At 42.1% G+C, this 23,036-nt stretch overlaps 1 protein-coding gene across 4 annotated transcripts in view; it reads left to right on the plus strand.

Moving 5' to 3' along the window:
• Positions 1-5: 5 nt before the first annotated feature.
• SLC37A1 (solute carrier family 37 member 1) overlaps positions 6-23,036 on the plus strand; it is a 31,706-nt gene continuing 8,675 nt past the window's right edge. Inside the window, exons 1-16 of one of the 4 annotated variants that reach the window (XM_053386802.1) lie at positions 6-160; positions 5,516-5,723; positions 7,139-7,220; positions 10,091-10,217; positions 10,727-10,805; positions 11,394-11,529; positions 12,859-12,935; positions 14,085-14,251; positions 14,677-14,714; positions 15,218-15,301; positions 16,959-17,090; positions 17,856-17,946; positions 18,924-18,986; positions 20,711-20,796; positions 21,184-21,232; positions 22,669-22,742. In XM_053386802.1, coding sequence (XP_053242777.1) covers positions 5,668-5,723; positions 7,139-7,220; positions 10,091-10,217; positions 10,727-10,805; positions 11,394-11,529; positions 12,859-12,935; positions 14,085-14,251; positions 14,677-14,714; positions 15,218-15,301; positions 16,959-17,090; positions 17,856-17,946; positions 18,924-18,986; positions 20,711-20,796; positions 21,184-21,232; positions 22,669-22,742 — 1,341 coding nt within the window. In that variant the 5' untranslated portion in view covers positions 6-160; positions 5,516-5,667. Of the gene's footprint in view, positions 161-2,640; positions 2,978-5,515; positions 5,724-7,138; positions 7,221-10,090; positions 10,218-10,726; positions 10,806-11,393; positions 11,530-12,858; positions 12,936-14,084; positions 14,252-14,676; positions 14,715-15,217; positions 15,302-16,958; positions 17,091-17,855; positions 17,947-18,923; positions 18,987-20,710; positions 20,797-21,183; positions 21,233-22,668; positions 22,743-23,036 lie in introns of those variants that run through there. The other 3 variants (XM_053386800.1, XM_053386801.1, XM_053386803.1) reach the window with 3 other exon arrangements.

Consider the following 23,036-nt stretch of genomic DNA (forward strand, 5'->3'; position numbering starts at 1 on the left):
GCGCAGGAGGGACGACGTCTGCCCGTGCGAGCCGGGCTGGACAGAGTTATAGTCCAAGGCGTCTGGAGTGCCACCCACGCTTCCAGAAGATGTGGGATGTGTGTTGATGCTACTGCCTTTGGAAAGGATTTATCAGGGGATGCTGCTTCTTTCACAAGAGGTAGCAATACAATTTAGCATAGTTTTGCTGTTCGGGATGTAGGCCATGGCATTCCAGTCACTTCATGGTGCATAATAATGGTCTGTTTGGGGAAACAGGTCAGCACACGCCCTTCTCTTTGAGTGGATACTAGCATTGACATTAGAATGTGTCATCCTGGTCAAGCAAGTGGTATATGCAGCTTTTAAAATTTCAGTTTTAAAGTGAGAGCTGTCTTGTTGAAATCCAAAAGTGGTACTTCATATGTTGATGTTAATTAATTTGATTTCATGTAGAGCCAGTTCTAAAAATACTCCAGTTTTACCTTTGATGTATTTGTACTTATGTATTCAAAACAACCCTAAACAGTTAAGTCAAAAGTAAAACAAACGTGACTCTGATGTGCAGCTAACCATTTAAAAGCAACATTGGAAAAGACGTTAGAACAGGTTTCTTATGCTTTTAGAAGCAGCAACTTGGGAAAATATAAATTTAGCAGAGTCATGAGAGCAGTTACAGGAAATTGCAGAACACTTTAGTACCGCCAGCACATGCAACTACATGGAAGACTTAATTATTTCAGAAATACATATTTTAGCTCTGAAAGGGAGAAGGGGAATACAGTGGGGGTTTTTTGCTGCAGTCCTGTATAACAACCTTCCTCACTCACTCTGGTTCCCCTGCAGTTGTTTTGGTGCACTACCAGCCCCAACCATGGCTGTCAACTTTTCCCTTTTTTTAAGGGAAATTCCCTTATTCCTCGCAAGAAAAGGGAAAAGTTGACAGCTATGGCCCCAACCCACACTCAGCTGAGAGTAAGTCCTATTCTAAAACAACGGAATTGTGCTGTTGGATATATAAGGGCTCCTTAATGTATCTTGGATAAAGTGTATATTAGACAAAACTTAAAATGAACAATGTGTAATCACTAGCCAACATAATCTAATCAGAACCACAGGAACATAGTTTAACATATGTATAGTTTAATATATGCATGAAGCACCTCTCCTTTATGGGTATGCCTCTGGCCCCTGCTTCATCACACAGTATACTGTTCAACGTGAGCTGATTTCTGGAATGATCACACCACCAAGTCAGCACTTCATAGTGAATGTGGAATGCATTAATGGCTTGTCCATACTTCAGTTTGTCCTGTGCCTAGAAAGTATAGGCGAGAGTGGTTTTCTGCTTGTACTGTGCTTTCTAGGCACTGGTCCAAGTGGTTTTGCCGTTGCCCTGCTGCTTCCCCCCAGAAAATCTGCTCTTTAGTGCTGAATCAAAAAGCACTTTTCAGGAGCAAAAAGATGTGCAAGAGAACTATATTGTTTGTGTGAACTATGTAGAAAAAACAAAAATGTGTTTCAAGAATAAAATGTGTGCACGTAGCCTCAGGCACAAACCTTCTTATATTTGCTGTTAGTGAATCCCACTGCATTTAGTGATACTTACACCCCATTAAGTGTGCATAGGATTTTAGTCTTCAGTTTCATCGAATCCAAATTGGAGTGTCCATGGGGGTCATCTAATCCAACCCCCTGGAATGCAGGAATCTCAACTAAAGCATCTATGACAGATGGCCATCCAGCCTCTGCTTAAAAACCTGCAAGGAACAAGAGTCCAGAACCTCCTGAAGGAGTCCATTTCACTGCTGAACAGCTCTGACTGTTAGAAAGTTCTTCCCAATGTTTAGTTGGAAATTGGAATCTCCTTTCTTGTAACTTGAAGCCAGTTTGCTTGCTTGTTTATTCATGGACCATAAATACTATTTATGTTCTAGGATTCAATCTGATACATATCTACACAGAAGCCCCTCTATACTTCTTAGTACAACTCCAAGGTAATTTGTGCATGATTACAGCTTTAGGCTGCATTCTTATGCATACTAGGAAGTAATGCCCATTTAACTAAACAGGACTTATTTCTGAGTAAACATGCGTACAGTTGGGTTCTTGTTCTCTGTCCTGTTTATACTTACACTGTAAAAACAGTATGTATTCTGGGAGCACTGTATCAATAACAACAGCAGCAGTAAGCTAGTATTTTTAGCTTATGAGCTAAAAAGAAACTTACAGGAACACTGAGCTTCAGTCCTTGCGCATACTCGGCTTAGAAGATTTAAAAGTCACTGATGCAATCTCATATATATTTGGGTTGACTTTGTTAGCAGCAAGAGAAAAAGATTGTATGTGTTCAGGAAAACGATCTTTTCAGTTGTCACTGCCGTAGGCACCTCAGAGATGTCCTGCATTTGCAAGCTGATAGGGAAGTTTTGAAGTGAGTGGGCATAATATGCATAACTAAGGTTGCCGTCTGTTTTGCAGACATAAGCTTCGTGGCAGACATTTTAACTGGCGTGGTTTGGAAAGCTGCCCCTGTTGGGTTTCTGCCTGCCGGGCAGCTGCCAAGTCGACGCAGCCAGCAATCTCTTTAAAAGAAAATGGCATGGCTATGAGCTTCCCTCGCAAGACCAGTTCCCTGGTGGTGTGGCGAAGACGAAGAGGCATATACGGTGTTATGATCAGGAAGCCGGATTCTCTCTCTGGCGGCAGTTTTGAGCCCTGCCGCCTCGGGCCCTGCCTGGGAGCGCCTTTCTTTCTCAGCTGCTGCCGTCAGAGCGAGAGGGAGGCGGCCCTGGCGGCGAGCAGAGCAGGTTCTCCTGTCACTATTTGTAGCAGCAGCGCACCAGAACTGGCTCGGCTTGAATGAAGCGAGACCGCGCCCGGGAGCGGCGCCTCGACCAGGAAGTGGCTGCCGAGGCTGCCAGGAAACGGTGCCTCCGCCTCCGAGCGCCAGGGAGCTGTAGAGGTGAGGAGACGGTCGTCGTCGTCGTCCCTTCAGGTGGGACCCTCCGAGAGGGAACAATGCGGGCAGGGGGAAGGCGGGAGCTTTGGGGCGGGGGCGCGTTCGGCTAGGAGGCAGCTCCTTTCTGCCTGAGCCCTGAGGGGGAGGCAGCTCTGTCAGCGCTGCACCTGCCACTGCTGGAGACGCCTGGAAACGGAGTTCCCCTTTGATGGACATCAATGCGGGGGCGACGAGGAGGAGGCTGGGGCGCGCGAGCGCGTTTGGGCTCGCTTGCTTTGTGTCGTCACTGTCGCACACGCGCGCGCACTCTTTTAGGGCACAGACTCCAGATAACTTAATGCCATTAGCCTCTCCGGCTGCAAGCCTGTCCCCCCTTATAACCTAGGAAGAGAATCGCAGAATTGTAGGGTTGGAAGGAACCCCGATAGTGATCTAGTCCAACGGCTGGACTCCAACCCCCTGCAATGTTGGAATAAATCCCATGTAGTTTCGTGGGACTTGCTTTTGAGTAGACACAGGCATAGAATCCCATGGTGATGCTCTTTAGCTCATTTTGCCCATTAAGTTTGATTAAAAGGAAGGGTGGGTGGGTGTAAGCTTCTGTAGAACCCCTCCCCAGGAACTTCACTTGCCTTCTTGGCAAACAACAAAACCCCAACCCCAACCTTCCCCGCCCCTCTCAATCCTTTAAAATCTGGTGTTATGACTGCTTTTATTACTGTTGTATATATTTGTGGTTTCCCCTCTATATTATTAGGTTAAGTGTCCCAATATGGTCAAAGTGTTCTATGTACAGTATAGTCTTTTAAATAAATAAGCAAGCCACTTTAGTGAAGTGAACACAGGAAATTGTCTTGTAGTGAGTCAGATCATTAGTCCATCTAGGTCAGTATGTATCGACATGGACTAGCAGTGGCTTTTCAGGATTCCAGGCAGGGGACTTTCCCAGACCTACTTGGAGATGTGGGATGGAACCAGGGACAGTTGCTGTATCACTGAGCCCTTTGGGGTTCCATTAAAGAGCACCAAACTGTCATTTAATGTTAGTCTTTTGTCATGGGAGGTGCCATTTTAGGTGCAAAAGTATTTCAAGCAGGGCCAAAAGATTTCACTTCCACCTATTGGTGTACTGCAGGTGGAAGTTGTATTCATGGGGAAATCACCCAGAGAACACTCCCTTGCCAGGAGTCATAGCCCAGAAGAAGCTTGAGGGCAATGGATTTGTTCCTAAACAAGTTTGCATAGTTGTGTCTTATGACAGATGACCATACATGTAGAATATTCAAGATATTTTTCTAAAGAATCTTGGTTACACAACTGAGCTTAACAGGTCCAATCATCGATGGCACTATTTCCCCATGTCTTGCACATTTATTTGCATGCATCTGCAGTACTATTCTTCAGATATGATACAATCACTTCACCAGCTTGATCCTCCTGAAGAGCTGAGATGAAAACAAAAGGCACTTTTTCAGATGTGTTTAGTTGATCTTGGTGTTTGCAAATCCAAACTCCTGGATTCAGTTTGGTAAGAGGTGCTAACCTGAAGGCAGAAGCAGTGAGGCTGTTTACATACATGCCCTGCAGTGTAGACTATCAACTTGCTTAGAATTTACTTACAGGCTATTGTGAGAGAGAAACTGTTCTTCACTTGACTTTTGCTTTGTTTGCCCTTCTGTCTCTTGTAAAGAATTCCATATAGCAGAGTTTATGGCATTTTGCCTCTAAGGCAACTAGATCTGTAAAGTGCAGCCTAGCATGGTCTTAATCTTCAAGCGCTACTACATGTAAACAGATATTTGAAGGAATACCAGGTGCTACTGAACAACTTAGTTTTACCTTGGTATTTCTTCCTCCTGGAAGACGGTTTTGGAGACCTCAGCAACAACAGAATAAAAATTAAAAATTGTTTCTAAACTCTAATCCTGCAGAAACTCCGTTGCTTGGTTTGCAACCCTTCTCAGTGCTTTATAGGGTGGTGCAGTTTGATCTAAAGGTCCAGCTTCAGGAACATACACCCTGTATAGATTTTAATACTGGGGTGATCTTTGTTTCTGACGGTCATCTATTTCAAATCATGTTTTTATTTCCCTCTGTTTTCTTTATTTCTTATATTAGCATGAAAATAGTAAAAAATGCTTTGCATTAAAATTATTGCTTTCAAATTTGCTTTTTTTTTTTGTTCTCTTCTCATAACTACCATAGCTGAGAAATATTGTTGTAGCATGATCAGTAACACTTTTCTTTTCTGGTCTGTTTCTTTTTTTATTAAAGATTTTCTTGATTTACAAAACTGTTTGCAGTGTCTCTCTCTTGTATTTGTTTCCCCATGTAACATTTTTACAAAACAGTTTCATTTGCTGAGACATTAGGAAGAAAAGGGGGAAAGAGGTGCGGGGGAGATGGGGTCAGGTGGAGATGTTTCTATTTTACTTACTATATGTAGGGTTTGGTGTCAGCGTTTGTGCAGGTTCTTTGCTGTTCGCTTGTGTTCCTTTGGTGGTGAGAGATGTTGGGGTTCGCCTAGGGTGTGGTTATTCATAGTAACACTTTTCTTATAAAAATATGTACCAGGAAGAAGAATCAGCCACTCATAGTGATGGTCAGTGACACCAAAGGAGAAATGTAAAGGACATTAATCAATGTGACAGTTGGTTCTGTTGAAAACCTGGAACCAATACCTGAAGCACCTGAATAATTAATATCTGAAATTGATACTCAAGTAAATGGCTGAACTTCCACCTGGGATTCGCTTGTTCACTTTATTTACAAGAGACCAGTGGTAAGTTATAGTCTATTGCTTTGGCCTGGTCAGGCTTTGACTTCCTCTTAAATAAATCTCAATTCAAATATTAAGTTCTAATAAGAATGAACAGTGATGCATTTTGCTTAAAGGTGTATTTCTGTATAGACTTTACATTATAATCATCACTACAGTCGTACCTTGGTTGATGTACACCTTGCAACTCGAATGTTTTGGTTCCCGAATGCCTCAAACCCGGAAGTGAATGTTCCAGTTTGCAAATGTTCTTTGGAACCCGAATGTCCGACGCGGCTTCGAATTGGCTGCAAGAGCTTCCTGCAGCCAGTCGGAAGCCGCGCCTTGGTTTCCAAATGTTTTGGAAGTCGAACAGACTTCCGGAATGGATTCCGTTCGACTTCCGAGGTACCTCTGTACCATTATGCTTGAAAAATTGAAAAGGATACCTGTGCTTTGTATTGTGTTTGGGAAGAGAAAGGTCCTCCTTTAAACTGAATTGTGAAGTTCCAATTTGGTGTGTGGGTGTGTTTATGCGGGTGTGGGTGTGTATATATATATAAAGAGAGAGAGAGAGAGAGAGAGATATTCACACACACACACACACACACTTATTTCTAACTAATATTGCAGTATAACTATGGGACACGTTTCCACTTTGACAAGCCCCCCTCTTGCTCCTTGAACCCAGGTATACTTAGGGTTAGGGTTGTCATCTGACCAGAAAGAAATTGGCCTTCTCTTACACCTTTAACAATACCATGATGTGCAAAAAAAAGCCAGGTGAAGCTTTCCACAGCATGGAGTTTGGCAGGTGACAACACTTACGTTCTGGTCATCAAGCTTCTGTGAAAGGTGAAAGCTACAGAAGCAGATTGAAGAGCTGGCAGCCGTGCTTATCATCTGGCTATCACGCCTCCCAGAACTGCTATGCAGCAATTGCCACCGATTCCTGGGAGCTGCTCTGACTCAACCAGCCACAGCAGCGTTGGTGGCTGCCTCTTGGCACAACCTCTGGGCTTGATCTCAGTTGTGTCTGACATTTGCCAGGAATTAACTGCTGGGAGTGGGAGATGTGTCCGTGTAGTAGCTTTGAAAGATCACCCTACCACCCCAGCCCCAGTCATCCCACCCCATCACCCCAACCTCATTAATAATAATTAACATTTTCTGGAAAAGATAAAAAGGCACCACAACTGTTCATCTCAGTACTTTTTTTGTTTGTTTGTTTTTTGGCATGGTTAGAGCATTGTGCAATGAAAACGGAAATTGCTTAACCTATTGTAGTTAACCTTTCACTCTTGTTTGATTTAGCTTCTACGTCAGTGTAAATATTGGAAATAAATAAGAGAAACTGGATATAACAATGGAACAGCCTAAAAGGATTGCAAGTGTATAGCTGCAAATCATGGAATTATAAATGTTTGTTCTGTTCACAGGTACAGGGCTCTCACATTTGTCCTGACTTTTATGCTGTATGCTAGTTTCCACTTATCAAGGAAACCAATCAGTATAGTTAAGGTAAGTAACAAGGAAATGTCTTTCTAACATATCTGACATCACACAAGGAAGTACATTTTAAAGCTACATAAAAGTGTTGTTACCATATGCGTTACATTACAGCAATAAAATGTGACATGCTGTACAGTAATAAAAAGACATTAAAATGTTCATAGTGATTGAGAGCCCATATGGAACATCCAGTTCTATAATAATAATAATAATAATAATAATAATAATAATAATAATAATAATAAATTTTATTTATATCCCGCCCTCCCCAGCCGAAGCCGGGCTCAGGGCGGCTAACAACAATAAAACAATACAAAAGTACAACACAAACAACACTCTAAAATCATTCATTATAAAATTAATTAAATTCAAGCCACTGGCCACCATTGGGCCAGAGCTCCGCGAAGATTGCCGAGGGAGGGAGTCAGGCTGTGCCCTGGCCAAAGGCCTGGCGGAACAGCTCTGTCTTGCAGGCCCTGCGGAAAGATGTCAAGTCCCGCGGGGCCCTAGTCTCTTGTGACAGAGTGTTCCACCAGGTCGGAGCCACAGCCGAAAAAGCCCTGGCTCTAGTTGAGGCCAGCCTAACTTCTCTGTGGCCTGGGACCTTCAAGATGTTTTTATTTGAAGACCGTAAGTTTCTCTGTGGGGCATACCAGGAGAGGCGGTCCCGTAGGTACAAGGGCTTCTGTACTGTGTGTACTATAAGTAGGTGTCTCATTGTCAAGATGCCCATGATCTGTGAAAATATACAAAAGCTATGTGTACAAAGGCAAATCAAAAGTGTCATTTATAGTGCTGTGAAATTGAAAATAAGTATGTACTCAATCTTCAGATTTTGCCAGACTGTCTCCTCATGTTCAAAGCAGGCAATCAAATTCCTACCCAGACCATAATCATGTTGCTAAGGCTCAACATTTCAATCCATGGCAACCAATTCTATTGGGATCCAATTTGTGTCTCATCTTTACCCATCTTTCGCTTTCTCTGTCCTAGCTAATTCACAATCTCTCTGTTTTATTATTTTGCTGTTTACACTCTCACTTTTGCCAAGGAGCTCAGGATGGTATACATAGTTTTTTCAAGCCCCTTCATCATTTTATCCTTACCACCCCCTACCCCTGGTAGCTTGCACTGAGAGAGTGCTATTGGCTCAAGGTCAGCCAATGAGCTTCCTGTCAGAGTGGGGATCTGAACCTGATTTTCCCTGATTCTAGTCTAATATTCTAACCACTACCACACAAGCATGTTTCTGCAGTCGGTCCTCGTCCATCCAGAACTGTGCATGTTAACTAGGAACAAAATGAATGGATCAAGAATAAGTATACCGTGCCCTCCAGATGCTGTTTGACTCCTAATTCCCATCAGCCCCAGCCAGTGTCACCAGTGAAAAAATACTGTGAGAGTTGTAGTTCAGCTACATCTGGAGTGCACTGTGTTGACAACCCCTGCTCTAATATATCATTTCTGCAGACTTGTTAAGCAATCAGATAATGCTCTACAGGAACACTCATACAACCAAACCTCCAACATGGCAGTTATAGTGTTCCTGGACAGCAATATCTAATTATATATAGCTGTCAGGGAACTGCCATCTGAGACGCAGGAGGTGAAGGGGCTCACGGAGGGTGAGAGAGACCATTCAGCTGAGGAGGGTACCAGCAGGGGGAGAAGTGGAGTTCCAAGGGAAAGTGAGTCGGAGGGAGGGCTCAGAGACACTTCAAGCGAGAACAGTGGGGAGGTTTCAGGACCTCCTGTAGGGACACCCACTCCTCGCCGGAAACTGTCACGCCGAGAGTCCAGAAGACGCGTTTCCGTTAAGGAGCTTTTATGCTGGAAGAAGTTCCGTAAACGCCCACTGTCCGATTCAACGAGCGACTGATGGAGCCATGCTTAAGAAGCTCCGTCAGAGACAGAGGTTTGTGGACTTAGCCAAACTCTGAGGGACTAGGATTTTACGCACAAGCAGCTCACCATCCCATCACAATAGCCTAGACTATTAAAATAATACATAATTTCAACCTTTGAAATATACCTGTATCACATTTCTTCAAGGCAGTGGAGCAGGGCTGCCATGGATCTTCTGGATCCAAAACAAAACCATTCCAGCTAGACTGGAACTGTTACAGGAAAAAGAATGAAATAGCTTCCCTCTCCACCTTTGGATACAGAGGCCAAGCCACACTGCCTCACTGCTCCTGACTGGAGCTTAGCATGGTTCTGTTGTTCTATTTAAAATCTGCTTATGTTGACAACTTTCTGCCTATATTTGATTTCTGTTACTAGTCCCACTCTTTACTGTATGGAAAACTGACTCGAGGCATGCAAGTGATTGAGTCACTCTGTCAAATTTTGTCTCTTATTGCTTATCCATAAGAAGGATGAGGCCTCATGGAAATTTGCAGTCTCTTGACATAACTAAATTTTCTTTTTTTAAAAAAAAAGCTTGCAAAGCTGGATTTCATTGAGGTTATTATTCAAACCTTTTGTAAGGTGGAAAGAAAGCCTTTTGACTGGTAAATGTTTCTAAACAGCAAAACCTATTTTGAACAGGGCCAGCCCAGGATGTTTTACTGCTGGAGGCAAAACACTCCAATACAGCCCCTCACAGTTCTGGGCCTGTGCAGCTGCTCTGCCTGTGCCCTCACCTGCACCTCTGCACCCCATGGGCACAGCAGGGAGAACACATGGAAGCACAGAGGAGGTGGCGGCGGCAGTAAGCAGTATGTTCCTTGGGCCCAGATCTGCCGTCTGAGGCATCAGCCTCAACTTGCCTCGTGGGTGGGCTGGCCCTGATTTGAAATATTGGTAAAGTAAAAATAGTTTATTTGGTTCTATGCAATGAGGTGTTCTGTTAGATTAATTGTATTACTTTAATTTAGGGAGAACTACATAAGCACTGTAATACTCCACAAGTTATTGAGCATAACGCCTACAAAGAATATGCCATCCAGATTCAGCCTGTTAAAAAAATTGCTAATGAGTCACGCTGTGGTTGGGAGCCATTTGGTAAGTAGTCTATCCCCCCCACACCATAAACTGGAATATAATCTAAAGGGGAAATTGTATTGTTTTGTTCTGCAATTCCTCACAGTTCTGCGCACTCCTGCACATAGGAACTGGTTTGTGTGGCAGGGTGGCTGGCAATAGGGGGAAGAGAATGCCCAGACTTTGTTATACAGTGCTAGTGGGAGACTCAGGCATGTTTGAAACTTCACCTGTGAAAATAAATCTTGTGCTGTGCAAGATGTTCCACTTTTTAAAGGCCTGGTATAATTCTGGAGCCTATAATTAATGCCCGTTATATCAAGCTGATCAATTTATTCATGAATGGTACAAACTGTGCAGGTATATAATTTGATTAAGCAGAATTTGCTTAGGGAGCAAACTATTGTTTTAACCTGCTAGAATCCCTCTTTGAAGTTGCAAAGAGACTGAATATGTATTGTTCAGACTTTTTAATGGCTATTTGTGCCTTAAAAATTCCATCTCATGAACTTTAACAAACGTGTTCCTAGATAAGAGCAACTACAAACAGTTGTTGGGAGCCCTGGATTATTCATTCCTATGTGCTTATGCAGTTGGGATGTATCTGAGGTAAAATTCTTTTACTCTTTTAAAAATCCTTTTTCATGCTTTCAAGTTGTAAATATATGATTGCTTAATCTCTGATCTTCTACTGTGCTCAGTTGCTTACAAGCTTTTGAGGAGCGGAGGAAGGAATTATTGAAAAGACTAAAATTTAGGAGACTGTGTGCCCTAGGCTTTAGGAATGTAGATTCTAGAGTACAGAATATTCCCTACTACAGTAGCTCACCAAAGCTGCTTAAAAAGGAACAAATTCAAATCCTGTCCTTACTGTGGCTGAGAAGAATCGATCGTGATTTCAGATGAGCACTATCAGCTCATGACTTTGATTCTTGTTACTGAATACAAACCAAAAGGTTTGGCTTGAAATATGAAAACTGAATACAAACAACTTACGATAACGCAACTTTGTAAAGTTTCTCAAATTGTTCTTTTTCTTATAGTGCTACTACAATGTTATTGGTAAACTTTGCATTTTCTGTATTTTAACCATAGCTTACTTAGCAAATGCCCATGTAATATCTTCGAATTTTAAGGCTTATATATGCTCAGCATGCTTCAGAAATCAATCCCTTTTTATTTTGCCTGAATTCAAAGTGGCATAATAGGTGAACGTTTGCCTATCCGGTATTATCTCACTGGAGGGATGTTTGCCAGCGGACTCTTCACTGCCATGTTTGGATTTGGTTACTTCTATAATATACACAGCCTGTGGTTCTACATTGTGGCTCAGGTAGGCACACCTGTGTTTCTTTTCTCACCTGGAATTTTCAGACATGACAAAAAAGAAAAAAATAACTGCCTTTCTGGAACTGCCTCAAAATCCACTTAGTTTCCTATGACAACCTTTCCATAGCACCTCCTGTTCCAAAGGATTGGGTTGAGGAACCTTTGGCCTGCAGGCCAGTCTTGACCTACTAGGGGTTCAGATTTGGCCTGTGAAGTTGTCTTCCCTAATCCATGCCCACCTGCCTCACATGTGATGTTAGTTGAGACATCAGGTGTGGGCCTAGTAGAAATGCAGCTGCCAATGCACAATCAGGAACTTTAAAATTGTTATGTACTGAAGTTCTCACCCTGGGCCAGCAGGGGGATACTGTAGATAATTTTCACTCAGGTTCACATATGCAAATAAGGGATTGAAAGTGATGTTCAGTAGTTACTGCTGCGTTGTAGTGGAGCTCTATATAAGCAGGCTGGCTGAACCCTTCAGTTCAGTTCAGTTCTGGCCTGTGAATAAACAAGAGCTGTTTGAAGAATTGTTGTGTCATCTGATATGCTCACCCACAACTTAACAAAAATGTGTTGGCAAGGGAAATCACTAAGTGTTGAACTGTTAGGAAGTCTATGACTTCTCTTTCATGCTGGCACACAAGCTGTGGAAGCTGCTCTAGAGGAGCCTTTCCCAATCTGGCACCCTCTAGGTGTGTTAAACTGCAACTCCCAGCAACTCACCATTGTCTATGCTGGCTAGAGCTGATGGAAGTTGCCTTCCAAAACATCTGGAGAACAACAGGTTGGGGAACAGTGCTCTAGAGCAGGAGTCAGCAAAATTTTTCAGCAGGGGGCCGGTCCACTGTTCTGCAGACCTTGTGTGGGAGCCAGGCTATATTTTGAAGGGGAAAAAATGAACAAATTCCTATGCCCCACAAATAACCCAGAGATGCATTTTAAATAAAAGGACACATTCTACTCATGTAAAAACACACTGATTCCCAGACTGTCCGCGGACTGGATTTAGAAGCCAATTGGGCCAGATCCGGCCCCCAGGCCTTAGTTTGCCTGCCCATGCTCTAGAGCATTTGGGAATAAATGGATGGTCATTATTCACTTGCGATCAGTGGGACTGGCAAGTGGGGGGGGGGAGAGTTGACATTGCTGTCTAGGAAACAAAGAATATATAACAATGAGGATTGACTAGGCTGTGCAAGCTTTGTGGTCTTTGACTGATATGTTTAACACAACTTTGAATATTATTTTTAATGTTGGCTTCTTGGACATACTGCATTATCTGGTAAAACAGTTGTTTCAAGATAACTATTGCACAGTTTTCAAATTTCAGATGGCTAATGGATTGGTGCAAACTACTGGCTGGCCCAGTGTGGTTACCTGCATTGGCAACTGGTTTGGGAAAGGAAGGTAAATCTTTTATAATCTGTTTGTCTTGGGTGGGGTTGGACACATTGCAAACTAAGTGAAATAGTCTCCCTCATAACTCAGTAACTCACAGATTTTAAAAGCTATGTTTTACAGTGAAGTTGTGCCGTTTAACATTTCTTGTTGGTGTAATCAAAGACAGTGACATATTAAGCGATTTGAAGTTCCTGAGGGAAAAGTGATAGCATGAGAAGTGTATATGGGGTCTTTGTTGACACATAGGCATAAAGGCATGTTAGAGGCACAACCTACTTGATACTGAAGCACTTAGCTGAGAATATAGGAAATGTCTTGGAGATTAAGGATGCCATTCTTCAAGACTACTCACAGGTTTTGCCAGCCATACATACTGGTCATGTGCCTGTTCCTGTCTGTTGCTTTGGATTTGAATGGGAGCACTTCAAGTTGAAGAAACCTGCATTTCAGGACTGCAGGGATGAGTAGCCCAGAGCAAGCCCCGAGACTAGACAAAGTGAAGCAACTTCTCCCAGATGTTTCTCTGGCTGCTTGCTTGTTGCTGGCCTGGGCTGGTCTCATCTACTTGCCTTCTTCCAATATGTCATGGGGAGCGCTGCTTGGAAATGCTCTTCTCTAAGCAAGCAGGCAGAGAGGCAGACAGCATAGGCCACAAATGCTAGCAGGCACTGCTCTGCTCACATGATTCATGCAGGTGCTACTTCTGCTGCACTGCAGTTTTTTGTTTGAGCAGGTAGCAAGCGGGTGCCAGGCAGGGCGGTGAATGAATGATGGCAAGATGTTGGAGGTCACAGCTGTGTTGTGCCACCTAGCCTACCCTGCACCCTCTATCCTAGCCTGCTACTCTCTGGTGTGGTGGAGGACGCTATCCCAACAACAGTGCTAAAGTAAAATTCAGTTGCCATGCTGGTCAACAACATCTGAATGGGGAATGAGGAGCTTCCATCTTGTCCTTCACCTTGGGCAGGCTAAATTCTTTGGCCAGTCCTGCATACATAGGAAAGCACATCAGAACCCAACACAAAATCTACCCAGACACCCCCCAACTCGAAGTATTTCAAGTACTGAAAACTTAAATGCACTAATGTCTCACCTGGGTAAAATTAATGTTGATGAAAAGTTCTAAAAGAGACCATTTTCCTTTGTTTATTATAGGAGAGGATTGATCATGGGATTATGGAACTCGCACACTTCAGTGGGGAATATTTTAGGGTCCCTAATAGCTGGCTATTGGGTGTCTACCTCCTGGGGTTTGTCCTTTGTGGTGCCTGGCGTTATAATAGCTTTAATGGGGATTGTCTGCTTCCTGTTTCTTATTGAACGTAAGTACCTGTTCTGAAATGAATTTATGCAAAACTGAGCAAGTTCTGGGTTGCGATAAATGTAATTGATCAATATTGTTCATACACCACACACACACAAAAATCCTCTAGCTTGTGCTGCATTTAAAAAAGAGGTTGAGTGTGCATGCCGGGTAAGTGGATGAATGGAGCAGAAGAATGTGTATGTGATTCTGCAGTCTTATATCCTCACCTCCAGGTTTGGTTGCAAACCAAGATTATGGGTAACTTGGAGTTGACACAATGCAGTTACTAAAATTTGCATCCAGTCAGAAGCCTGCTTTCATGATAATCATGCATTTTTAGATATTGTGTGTTAGCAGCATTTTATAAAACAAACCATAAACATTTCCATGAGCGCCTGGAAGATATCCATGAATTTCTGTGTTTCTGTTGTGTTATTTCAGATCCTAGGGATGCAAACTGTACAAGTTCATCATCCAGTGTAAGTAATGACTTTTAGGGACCTCATTAATTGCATTTTCTCCATTTCCAGTTTCACAATACTAGTTTTCAACCAGAATGTGTTAGGTATGGTAGGTGTACATAAAGGAGAAAAGCCCTTTTTCTTGAACCTTCAGCTTGAAAGACTTCTGTACACCTCAAAGGCTTGAAAGCACTACTTTCCCGTAATAAACCTATGTGAACCCCTCCCCCCAAAAAAATCTGGGGTGGAAAATAAGGAAGTGTTCATGAAACACACACACACACAAAAACACGGGCCAGGATGAATGGGCTAAATATGTTAGCCTCATGTGCAGTATAAGGGAAAGTATCTGAGTTTATGTATTACCAAGCTTTCCAGTTGTCATTGCAGTTAAAAGAGAAAAAAGATTGAAGCCTAAATCTAATGTTTATTTAGATGCCTCATTGACTTTAATAAGGTTTTCTTTCAAGTGGGATTGTAGTAGGATTGTTCTTAATATCGCTTATAAAAATATCTTTCAGAATTCAAAAAGTTACATGAATGGGCCAGATAGATACACCATTCAGAAACCAGAATTAAGCGCTAAGAAAACAAGCTTATCTTGGGTAAATCAAAAATACTTTCATAATTAGATTTTTCAAAGCTTGCATGAATTCATATTTAAGCAAATTACAGTACCTTAATGCTTTGAGGGGGGGATGATTGCATGAAGCAACATTTGCTTAATCACATATTTTCCAACTGTCCCTGTTTATGAGAGACAGATGTGACCTTCTGTTATCTGCCCTTGGTAAATCAGTGTTTCTATTTTGTCCCTTCTGCCTTTGGGAAGTTTGGAAGATGTATTTTTAAAAGAATGTTAGTATATATGCACATGTGCATAAGCTTCCCTTCCAGCCCTGTGCAACTGCATATCCTGACAGTTAATTTCAGTGAATGTGTTTCAGTTTCAGCTATTTTATTTAATTAGAACCAAATTCATTGTGAGCTTAAGCAATGCATTCTCAAGTTTTAACAGAGGACACTACGAATACATGAGGTTTAGAAAGCATTGCAGAGAAATGTGGGTGTGCTGAGTAGCATGTAGACAGCAGCTTTCAGCAAGGAGTAATAATAGATCATTAGTATGAGAACTAATGATCTATTAGTTCTCATTAGTATGAGTTTTGTGTATGCAAGAGTGGCCCTGTCTTAGCCTGCGAGATGTTGGAGGGCATATTAATATGTATTTATTTGCTTGAAGTTAGCAGTGCAATAGGTATGTTTAGCAGTATCGTTCTTTTTGCAAAATTTATTGCCCAGTGGCTTATGCAATATCTTATTGATTCTAAAACTAACAGCACCACCCAAATGTGGATAATGATTTAGCTCTCTGCACACAGAGAACAGGGTACACAGATTCTATGCACAAAAGCCTGGACAAGGAAGTTCATAATAACGTGAGCAGTAGCAACTATCCTTGGCCAAGGTCTTCCACTCCTTCCTACAGACTCAGGGCTCCTCCAAATGGCCTGTTTGTTCAGCATTCATCCTGATTTGCAGGCACAAAGCTTATTGGGTGCTCAGATTGCATCCAGTCTTTATTGGGATTTATTTTTTTCTGATTTGTTTGTGGGTGGTTATATGAAAATGAGCATCCATCCTTCATTCATTCTGATTTGCTCACGGTGTGCTTACATGTCTTCCTATTAATCACCCTACACCAGCAGTTCTCAACCTGTGGGTCCCCAGATGTTGTTGGACTACCATTCCCATCATCCCTGAGCTCTGGCCTTGCTAGCTAGGGGTGATGGGACCCACAGGTTGAGAAAGGCTGCCCTATACTTTCAAATACATGAGATGTTGCCTAGATACTACTTCACCAAAAACCCATAATCTAACAACCTACTTCCATATGAAGCTGGTATATCCTAATGTCCAGTTAGTGTGTTTCCTCCTTTAAGAAAACATCTCTTGGAATGGGGAAAGACCTCCCCTAAGAAAGTACTAGCTAATAAGGCCATGTGGCATAAGCTTGAAGAAATCCATACATAATGGCATTTTTGTCAAGTTGAATGGTATGTCATATGAGAACTGGTCTTGCGGCAGGTAACATGATTCCATAAGTAAGTTTAAATTGCTTCAGCCATTGGTGTTTCAAAAGTAGTTTATGGTTCCAATTAACCTATTAAAATGCAAAATTATTTCAGTACATTAACAGTACATTAATATATGAGTGGCTTGGTTTATTGCCTTCATTGAACTTGATGGGGTCTTTTGTAGGATCCAGAGAAGCACTGCCTGCTCCCTGACAATGAGAAATGCAACAAGTCACTGAATCATAACAATGGAGGCTGTGAGGAAACTGAAAACAGGAAGTCTGCTATAAGTTTTTCTGGAGCTTTGCGAATACCTGTGAGTATACGTTGCCATCTTCAAATCTGGACTGAGGCTTGGCCCTTAGATTTTTCAGAAGATGAAAGTAATAGTAACAACTTCTACTATGTCAGCTTCTCCAGTGACAGTAGCCATGCCATGGAAACAAAGCATAATGCATCAATAGGAGGTACCTTTTTCCCTCACTGGTTGTGTGCAATATCTGAACCATGAACCAGCCTGGGCCTCGCAGTCTTCAGCAAGGGCTCATGTGTGTCTCATCTAATGGAAATGTGGAGGGCAGCTACACAAGAATCGGCTTTTCCAGCTGTGGCTCCACATCTGTGGAATGCTCTCCCCACAGAATTTGTATAAAATGACTAAGAAACTCAATGATGAATACTGTACAGAATTCGCCTGAATATAAGCCACACCTGAATATAAGTTGCACCTTTTAAATTGGGGGGGGAGAAAAAAGGGGGGGAAATACCCGAATATAAGCTGCTCCATTCCTCGCTGTTCCTGGCTGCATACTGGGGGGGGGGGGAGCCATGCTGCGTTGCCGGCGGCCTTTCCCTTTCCTCACTCTCTCCCTTCCCAGCCTTGGGGGAGAGAATGGGGGCTACGCGCTCCTGGTGCTGTTTGCCCAGGACACTTTTCACTGTCGGAATGGCTTATATCCAGGCCAATATGGTAATAGCTGCATCAATTGCCCCTGCTCATCTCTCCCCATTTCAGTGCTGATGCTACTGGTATGCTTAAAAAATAATAATTAAAAATTATTTTATCTTCCATTCTGTGTAGGGAGTTGTAGAATTCTCTCTCTGCCTGTTATTTGCCAAACTGGTCAGCTACACTTTTCTTTTCTGGCTTCCATTGTACATCACAAATGTAGGTAAGTATCTGTGTTTAAAGAATCATGTGTATGTGATCCACATAAAGATAAACGTATTCCGAAGTAAGGTAAATAAAAAAGGTAAAGGACCCCTGGATGGTAAAGTCCAGTCAAAGGTGACTATGGGGTTGCTGTGCTCATCTGGCTTTTCAGGCCAAGTGAGCTAGCATTAATCCTAAGACAGCTTTCCAGGTCATGTGGCCAGCATGACTAAACCACTTCTGGCGCAGTGGCACACCGTGACAGAAGCCAGAGCACAATGGGAAGTAATGGCTGACAAAAGGGAGGAGAGTATTATCAAGGTGGATATTATTCTTATTATAATTTATATCCTGCGCTTCCTCCCAATGGAGCCACCCCCCAGTGATAATTGGAGGTTAATACAAGTAATTGGGTCTCTCACTCACCCAAAGAGACCTCTTGTGTACCCAAAATCAATGCTAATGATGATTGCGTCCTCCTATCAGCTGATGTAATGGGAGGGTGGTCCTGCTTGATTTCACAAGGCATCATTACTAAACTTTGCAAAATGCTGCTTCTGCAGAGTATAGTAAAGATGCCTTGCAAAATCAAGCAAGATCCTCCCCCTTCCAACCATGCAATTGCTAATAGCAGCTTTGGAAGTTGGTGAGTTACTCTGGGAAAGAGTAAAGCACCCATTTCCAGATCACCATTTTTGCAGCCTTGAAAGTTGCCCCATAGGGCTGCTAGTTATCAAAACAAAACACTAGTCATGGATCTGCCACACCACATCTGGGTTTGCCCTGAGTAACTTGGAACAGATACCTATTTTGTACGCATTATAATATGTAACTTTAATTCTTAGTGCCGCCTGCCAGCTTGTTAAACTTATATCTTGCCTTTCTTCCATCATGAACACAAGACCCCCACATATAGGGGGCAGTTGGCCAGTTTTGCGGCTCCTGAAAAAAATCTAAGCAATTCCTGCTGTATTTTTTTATTTCCTTCACCGACAGAACATATTGATGCTAAACGAGCAGGCGATCTATCCACACTGTTTGATGTTGGAGGAATCTTTGGTAAGTTTGCAACTTAGTGTTTGATACTTTAAAACTGCACACACAGAATCTATATATTTCTGAATTGACTTGATATTCTTAAACACAGAGGCAAGAGCTATGGAGAAAAGCAGGTGGTGGGAACTGGTCAGACAAACTGAGCTGCTGAGCTGAGAGAGTGAAAATATTAAGCAGATGATGGTTTTTGTAGCAGGTGGAGCACAACAAAATCTAATACAATATTTTAACCAAATCACATCTAAATACCTACATAACTCATATAGCAATAGCATCATACTCAAAACTGACTTCACCCATCACAGATTTCTACCTCTAAAGCCTTATGAAAGAAGTGTGCAAAACAAGTACCCTGTCAAAGTAAATTACATCTCAGTGGGGAGAGCAATCAAAAAACCTATTCACTGGCCCTTGTGCTCCTCATTCCGAGCAGAGACCACCAAGAGAGCCTTGCCTTCTTATTTAAATTAACAGTCAGGAATCAACAAGAGTATTATCTTTGCTGTGCTCCATTTCAGACACTGGCAAGAAATGTTTTAATTTAACAAATTTATCTACCGCCCTTCAAAAATAACATTCTTCCCAAGGCAATTTACAGACTATATCAACATATGGACAAAAAAAAAATACAATTAACACTGCTTAGAATATATTGATCACCTGAACCCATTGTTTATCAAAACCAACAATACTCCAGCAAAATATAACATAGTACTAAATAAAGCAACTTCCAGAATTAGACAAGATTATCAAATCTCCAGCCAAACCACAACCTATTGCAACAAGCCATGAAAAAAGGTGAGTTTTAAATGCACTTGAAAGTGTCTAAGGATGAACCCTGCCTGATAGGGACTTTAAAGATCAACAGGAGTACTTTCAGTTCAGACTCGAGTGCCGGGCTTCAATCAATTTCTGAAGCATCTTTAAAAGGCAGCCTCATGTAGAGTGCATTATGGTAGCTTAGTCTGGATGTCACTATTGCATGGATGTCTGTGCTGAGCTCCAGTGGGAAATGATGGTGGGCATGTAGAGATTGAAACCGAAGAGACTATGGGGAAAATTGATTTGGGAGCATTCCGCATAAAAGTGGTAGCTGGAATCTTCAGAACAAAAAGGTTACTCAATGAAAGAGTACAGAATTAAAAAAAATATGAATACATGAGCCCTGCAAAGATTTGTCTAGCATCCTGTTTCCTTCAGTGAAGAAACTGATACCTCTTGATAAAGCAAGGCCTGTCAAGCTTTCTGCAGTGGCTGGGAGGCGCCTTACGAGGTTGGATCTCCCCCTGCGGATTCAAACATATTTCTTCATCCCCTGAGGAGGAGACCTGAAACTTCCTAAGGTCCCTGGGACACTTTCTGAGGGGCCACAGGAGTGTGTTCTAAAAGAAGAAGAAGAAGAAGACAAGACAAAGAAGAAGAAGAAGACGAAGAAGAAGGGGGGAAGATGGACATTTTGTGCATTTGTGCTTTTGGGTTTCCCACGGGTATCTGGTTGACCACTGTGAGACCAGGATGCCGAGCTAGATGAGCCCTTCTTATTTATTCCACTTTGATCAATTACATTGTAGAAATTATTGGCAATAGTACTACTGGCTTTGTTGATGAATAATATATGCAGGGCACTTCTTTAAGAAAACAAAAGGATGCCCTTTATGGGTAGTGTCTAATGTAGTTGCAAACATGTTCTCACTTAGAGATTCAGTTGCCCTAATCTTTTTCCACAGGTGGAATTTTGGCAGGCATAATATCAGACCGACTGAAGAAAAGAGCTACAACTTGTGGCATGATGCTTTTGATTGCAGCACCCACGGTACGGCCTGCTGTCTCAACTACAGGGATAAAATTAGACGTGTCTTCTAGCTGGTGCTGGTTTAGCGATGAAGGGGTGGATTTTTAATGTTCTGCTGTTGAAACTGTTTAAGTGACTTTGTTCCCCACTGAAACATAAGATTCTCTTCCCCTTGAACGATTAGCCTTAAATAATGTAAAAATTATTATAAAATCCTAGAACTCACCTTGCTTCCTACATTAGCAGAGATCTATAGTTGCTTTGTCAGGCCTGTTGTCTATGCCAGTAGGTCCCAAAATGCAAAATAATGCAGATTTATTGATACCCAGCAAAGACAACTGATCTTCTTATTGAAAAGTTAAAGTTTCATGATGAGTTGAGCTAACTGTCATTTTATATCTACTTTAGCTATACTTATTTTCAGCAATCAGTAAAATGGGCTTTGAGGCCACCATAGGTGAGTTCTCTGTTTTCTAGCGTTATTTTTTTAACCTATTTCGGATGATTAAAAATATATCTGGGAATGTATTTCATAATATATTATAAAATATAAGTACTGAACATAGGTCTAAGATGGTCACTCCTAATGGTATTTATAGACCAGTTCTGTTTTGTTGTTGTTGTTTTCCCCCCAGTCGAGAATCATCTGCTCGTGAGAGCAGTGTAGCTCATGAAGCACGATCTCGCATGTCAGTCACAGCAACATCAGTGATCTGGAGCCTAAATTGCTTCTCTGCTAATAGCTTACCTTTTGCAAAAGCTAATGGGAGATAGTGGAATCAGCGCATGTTGTCTTCGGTGTATGAATTCCTTACTGTAGTCTCAAAACACATACACAGAGGGGCTCTAGCAAACCAATTGTAATCGTGTGAATGTCTGGGGGGCGAACGGACAAAATATACTTCCATTTCTTTCTTCCCCACTGCATTTAAATATATTTCCTACTTCCTTACTTGGGACTGACAGTCTGGAACTGGAAATAAGTAGTACAGATAATTTTTAGTGATAGTTTTACTTAGTATCCCTAAATAGTAATTACTGCTTTGGAGGGGTCTAATATGTAAGTATATCATTGCAGTGTTGCTGTTTGTGAGTTGCGTAGTCACTAGTAGCGAATAGGAATTAGCCATTGAGGCTCAGGACTGACAGACTCAGAAGTACAGCTCAGCAGCAAGTGGCTTGCAGATAGCATCCTTTGCTTGCAATCCTCTGCCAACTTACGTACATGTGAGCTGGTCCCACTGAACCTAATGGGGCTTAACCTCAGGTAGACTTGCATAGGATTTCACTGTGTGCCTCTCTTTTGCCTTTGGAGGCCTACTGGTTCTACTAAGGTAAGCAGCAGCAGCAAATTATTGAGTTCTGCGCTTGTTCTCACTGTGGGAGAGACAGGTACAAGGACTGATTGCCATCATTTGCCTCGCAATCGGCAAATAAATGTGGCAGAAGGCAAGGCAGGGCAGATATGGCAGCAGTGTGTCTTATGCAGACTACAACACAACACTCTGCTCTTATTTGCCCCCAGTTCTTTCTGTTATTCTTGCCTTCTCATCCTTTATTTCCAAGGCTGTGTTAAGTTAAATGTCTGCTTGTCAGTTCAGTTTTACCAATAAGTCAAATGAGGATAAGAATGCCAGTCCCCTCTGTTACGTAACTTCTCCCATGCTTTCATTTCAAATATACACCAAGAACAATCTACTGGCTATTTATTACTGCGTGACCATTTTTTTTTACCTTATAAGGTATTTTGGAAAACAGAGCTTCCACTGTTTATAATTTCATAACTCGTCTGTTTGAAATAAATGTGCATTGATTAATAGATCTTTCACCCTCCATGTATTGTTAGAGCGAGCACAAATTCTGAAAATCTGTTGTGTTTAATCTCATTTCAAGTTATGCTGCTCATCAGTGGCGCTCTTGTAAATGGCCCTTATGCGTTGATCACAACAGCTGTCTCAGCTGACTTGGTGAGTATGTATCTGCCTTAAATGTTCAGGTTAGTTCTCATAATATATTAGTCATTTTCATTTTAGTAAGAACAGGGACACATGAAAGGAAGAGGCACAATGTTCTAGAGAAGGACAGAATCCATAGGCCAGCATGGCTTCCTCTCTCCATTAGCCTTCAAGTGTGTGGGTTGAATGGCCCCTCGAAGAAGATCCTCACTAATCTACAACTGGGTTTATGGTGGTGTATCCAGTATCTGTATAATCCAATAGGAAACAATTTGAGAAGAAGGAAGCTAGGAAAGGCTCCTGTCT

Source organism: Podarcis raffonei, chromosome 4, assembly GCF_027172205.1.
Source record: "Podarcis raffonei isolate rPodRaf1 chromosome 4, rPodRaf1.pri, whole genome shotgun sequence".
NCBI classification, from domain to species: domain Eukaryota; kingdom Metazoa; phylum Chordata; class Lepidosauria; order Squamata; family Lacertidae; genus Podarcis; species Podarcis raffonei.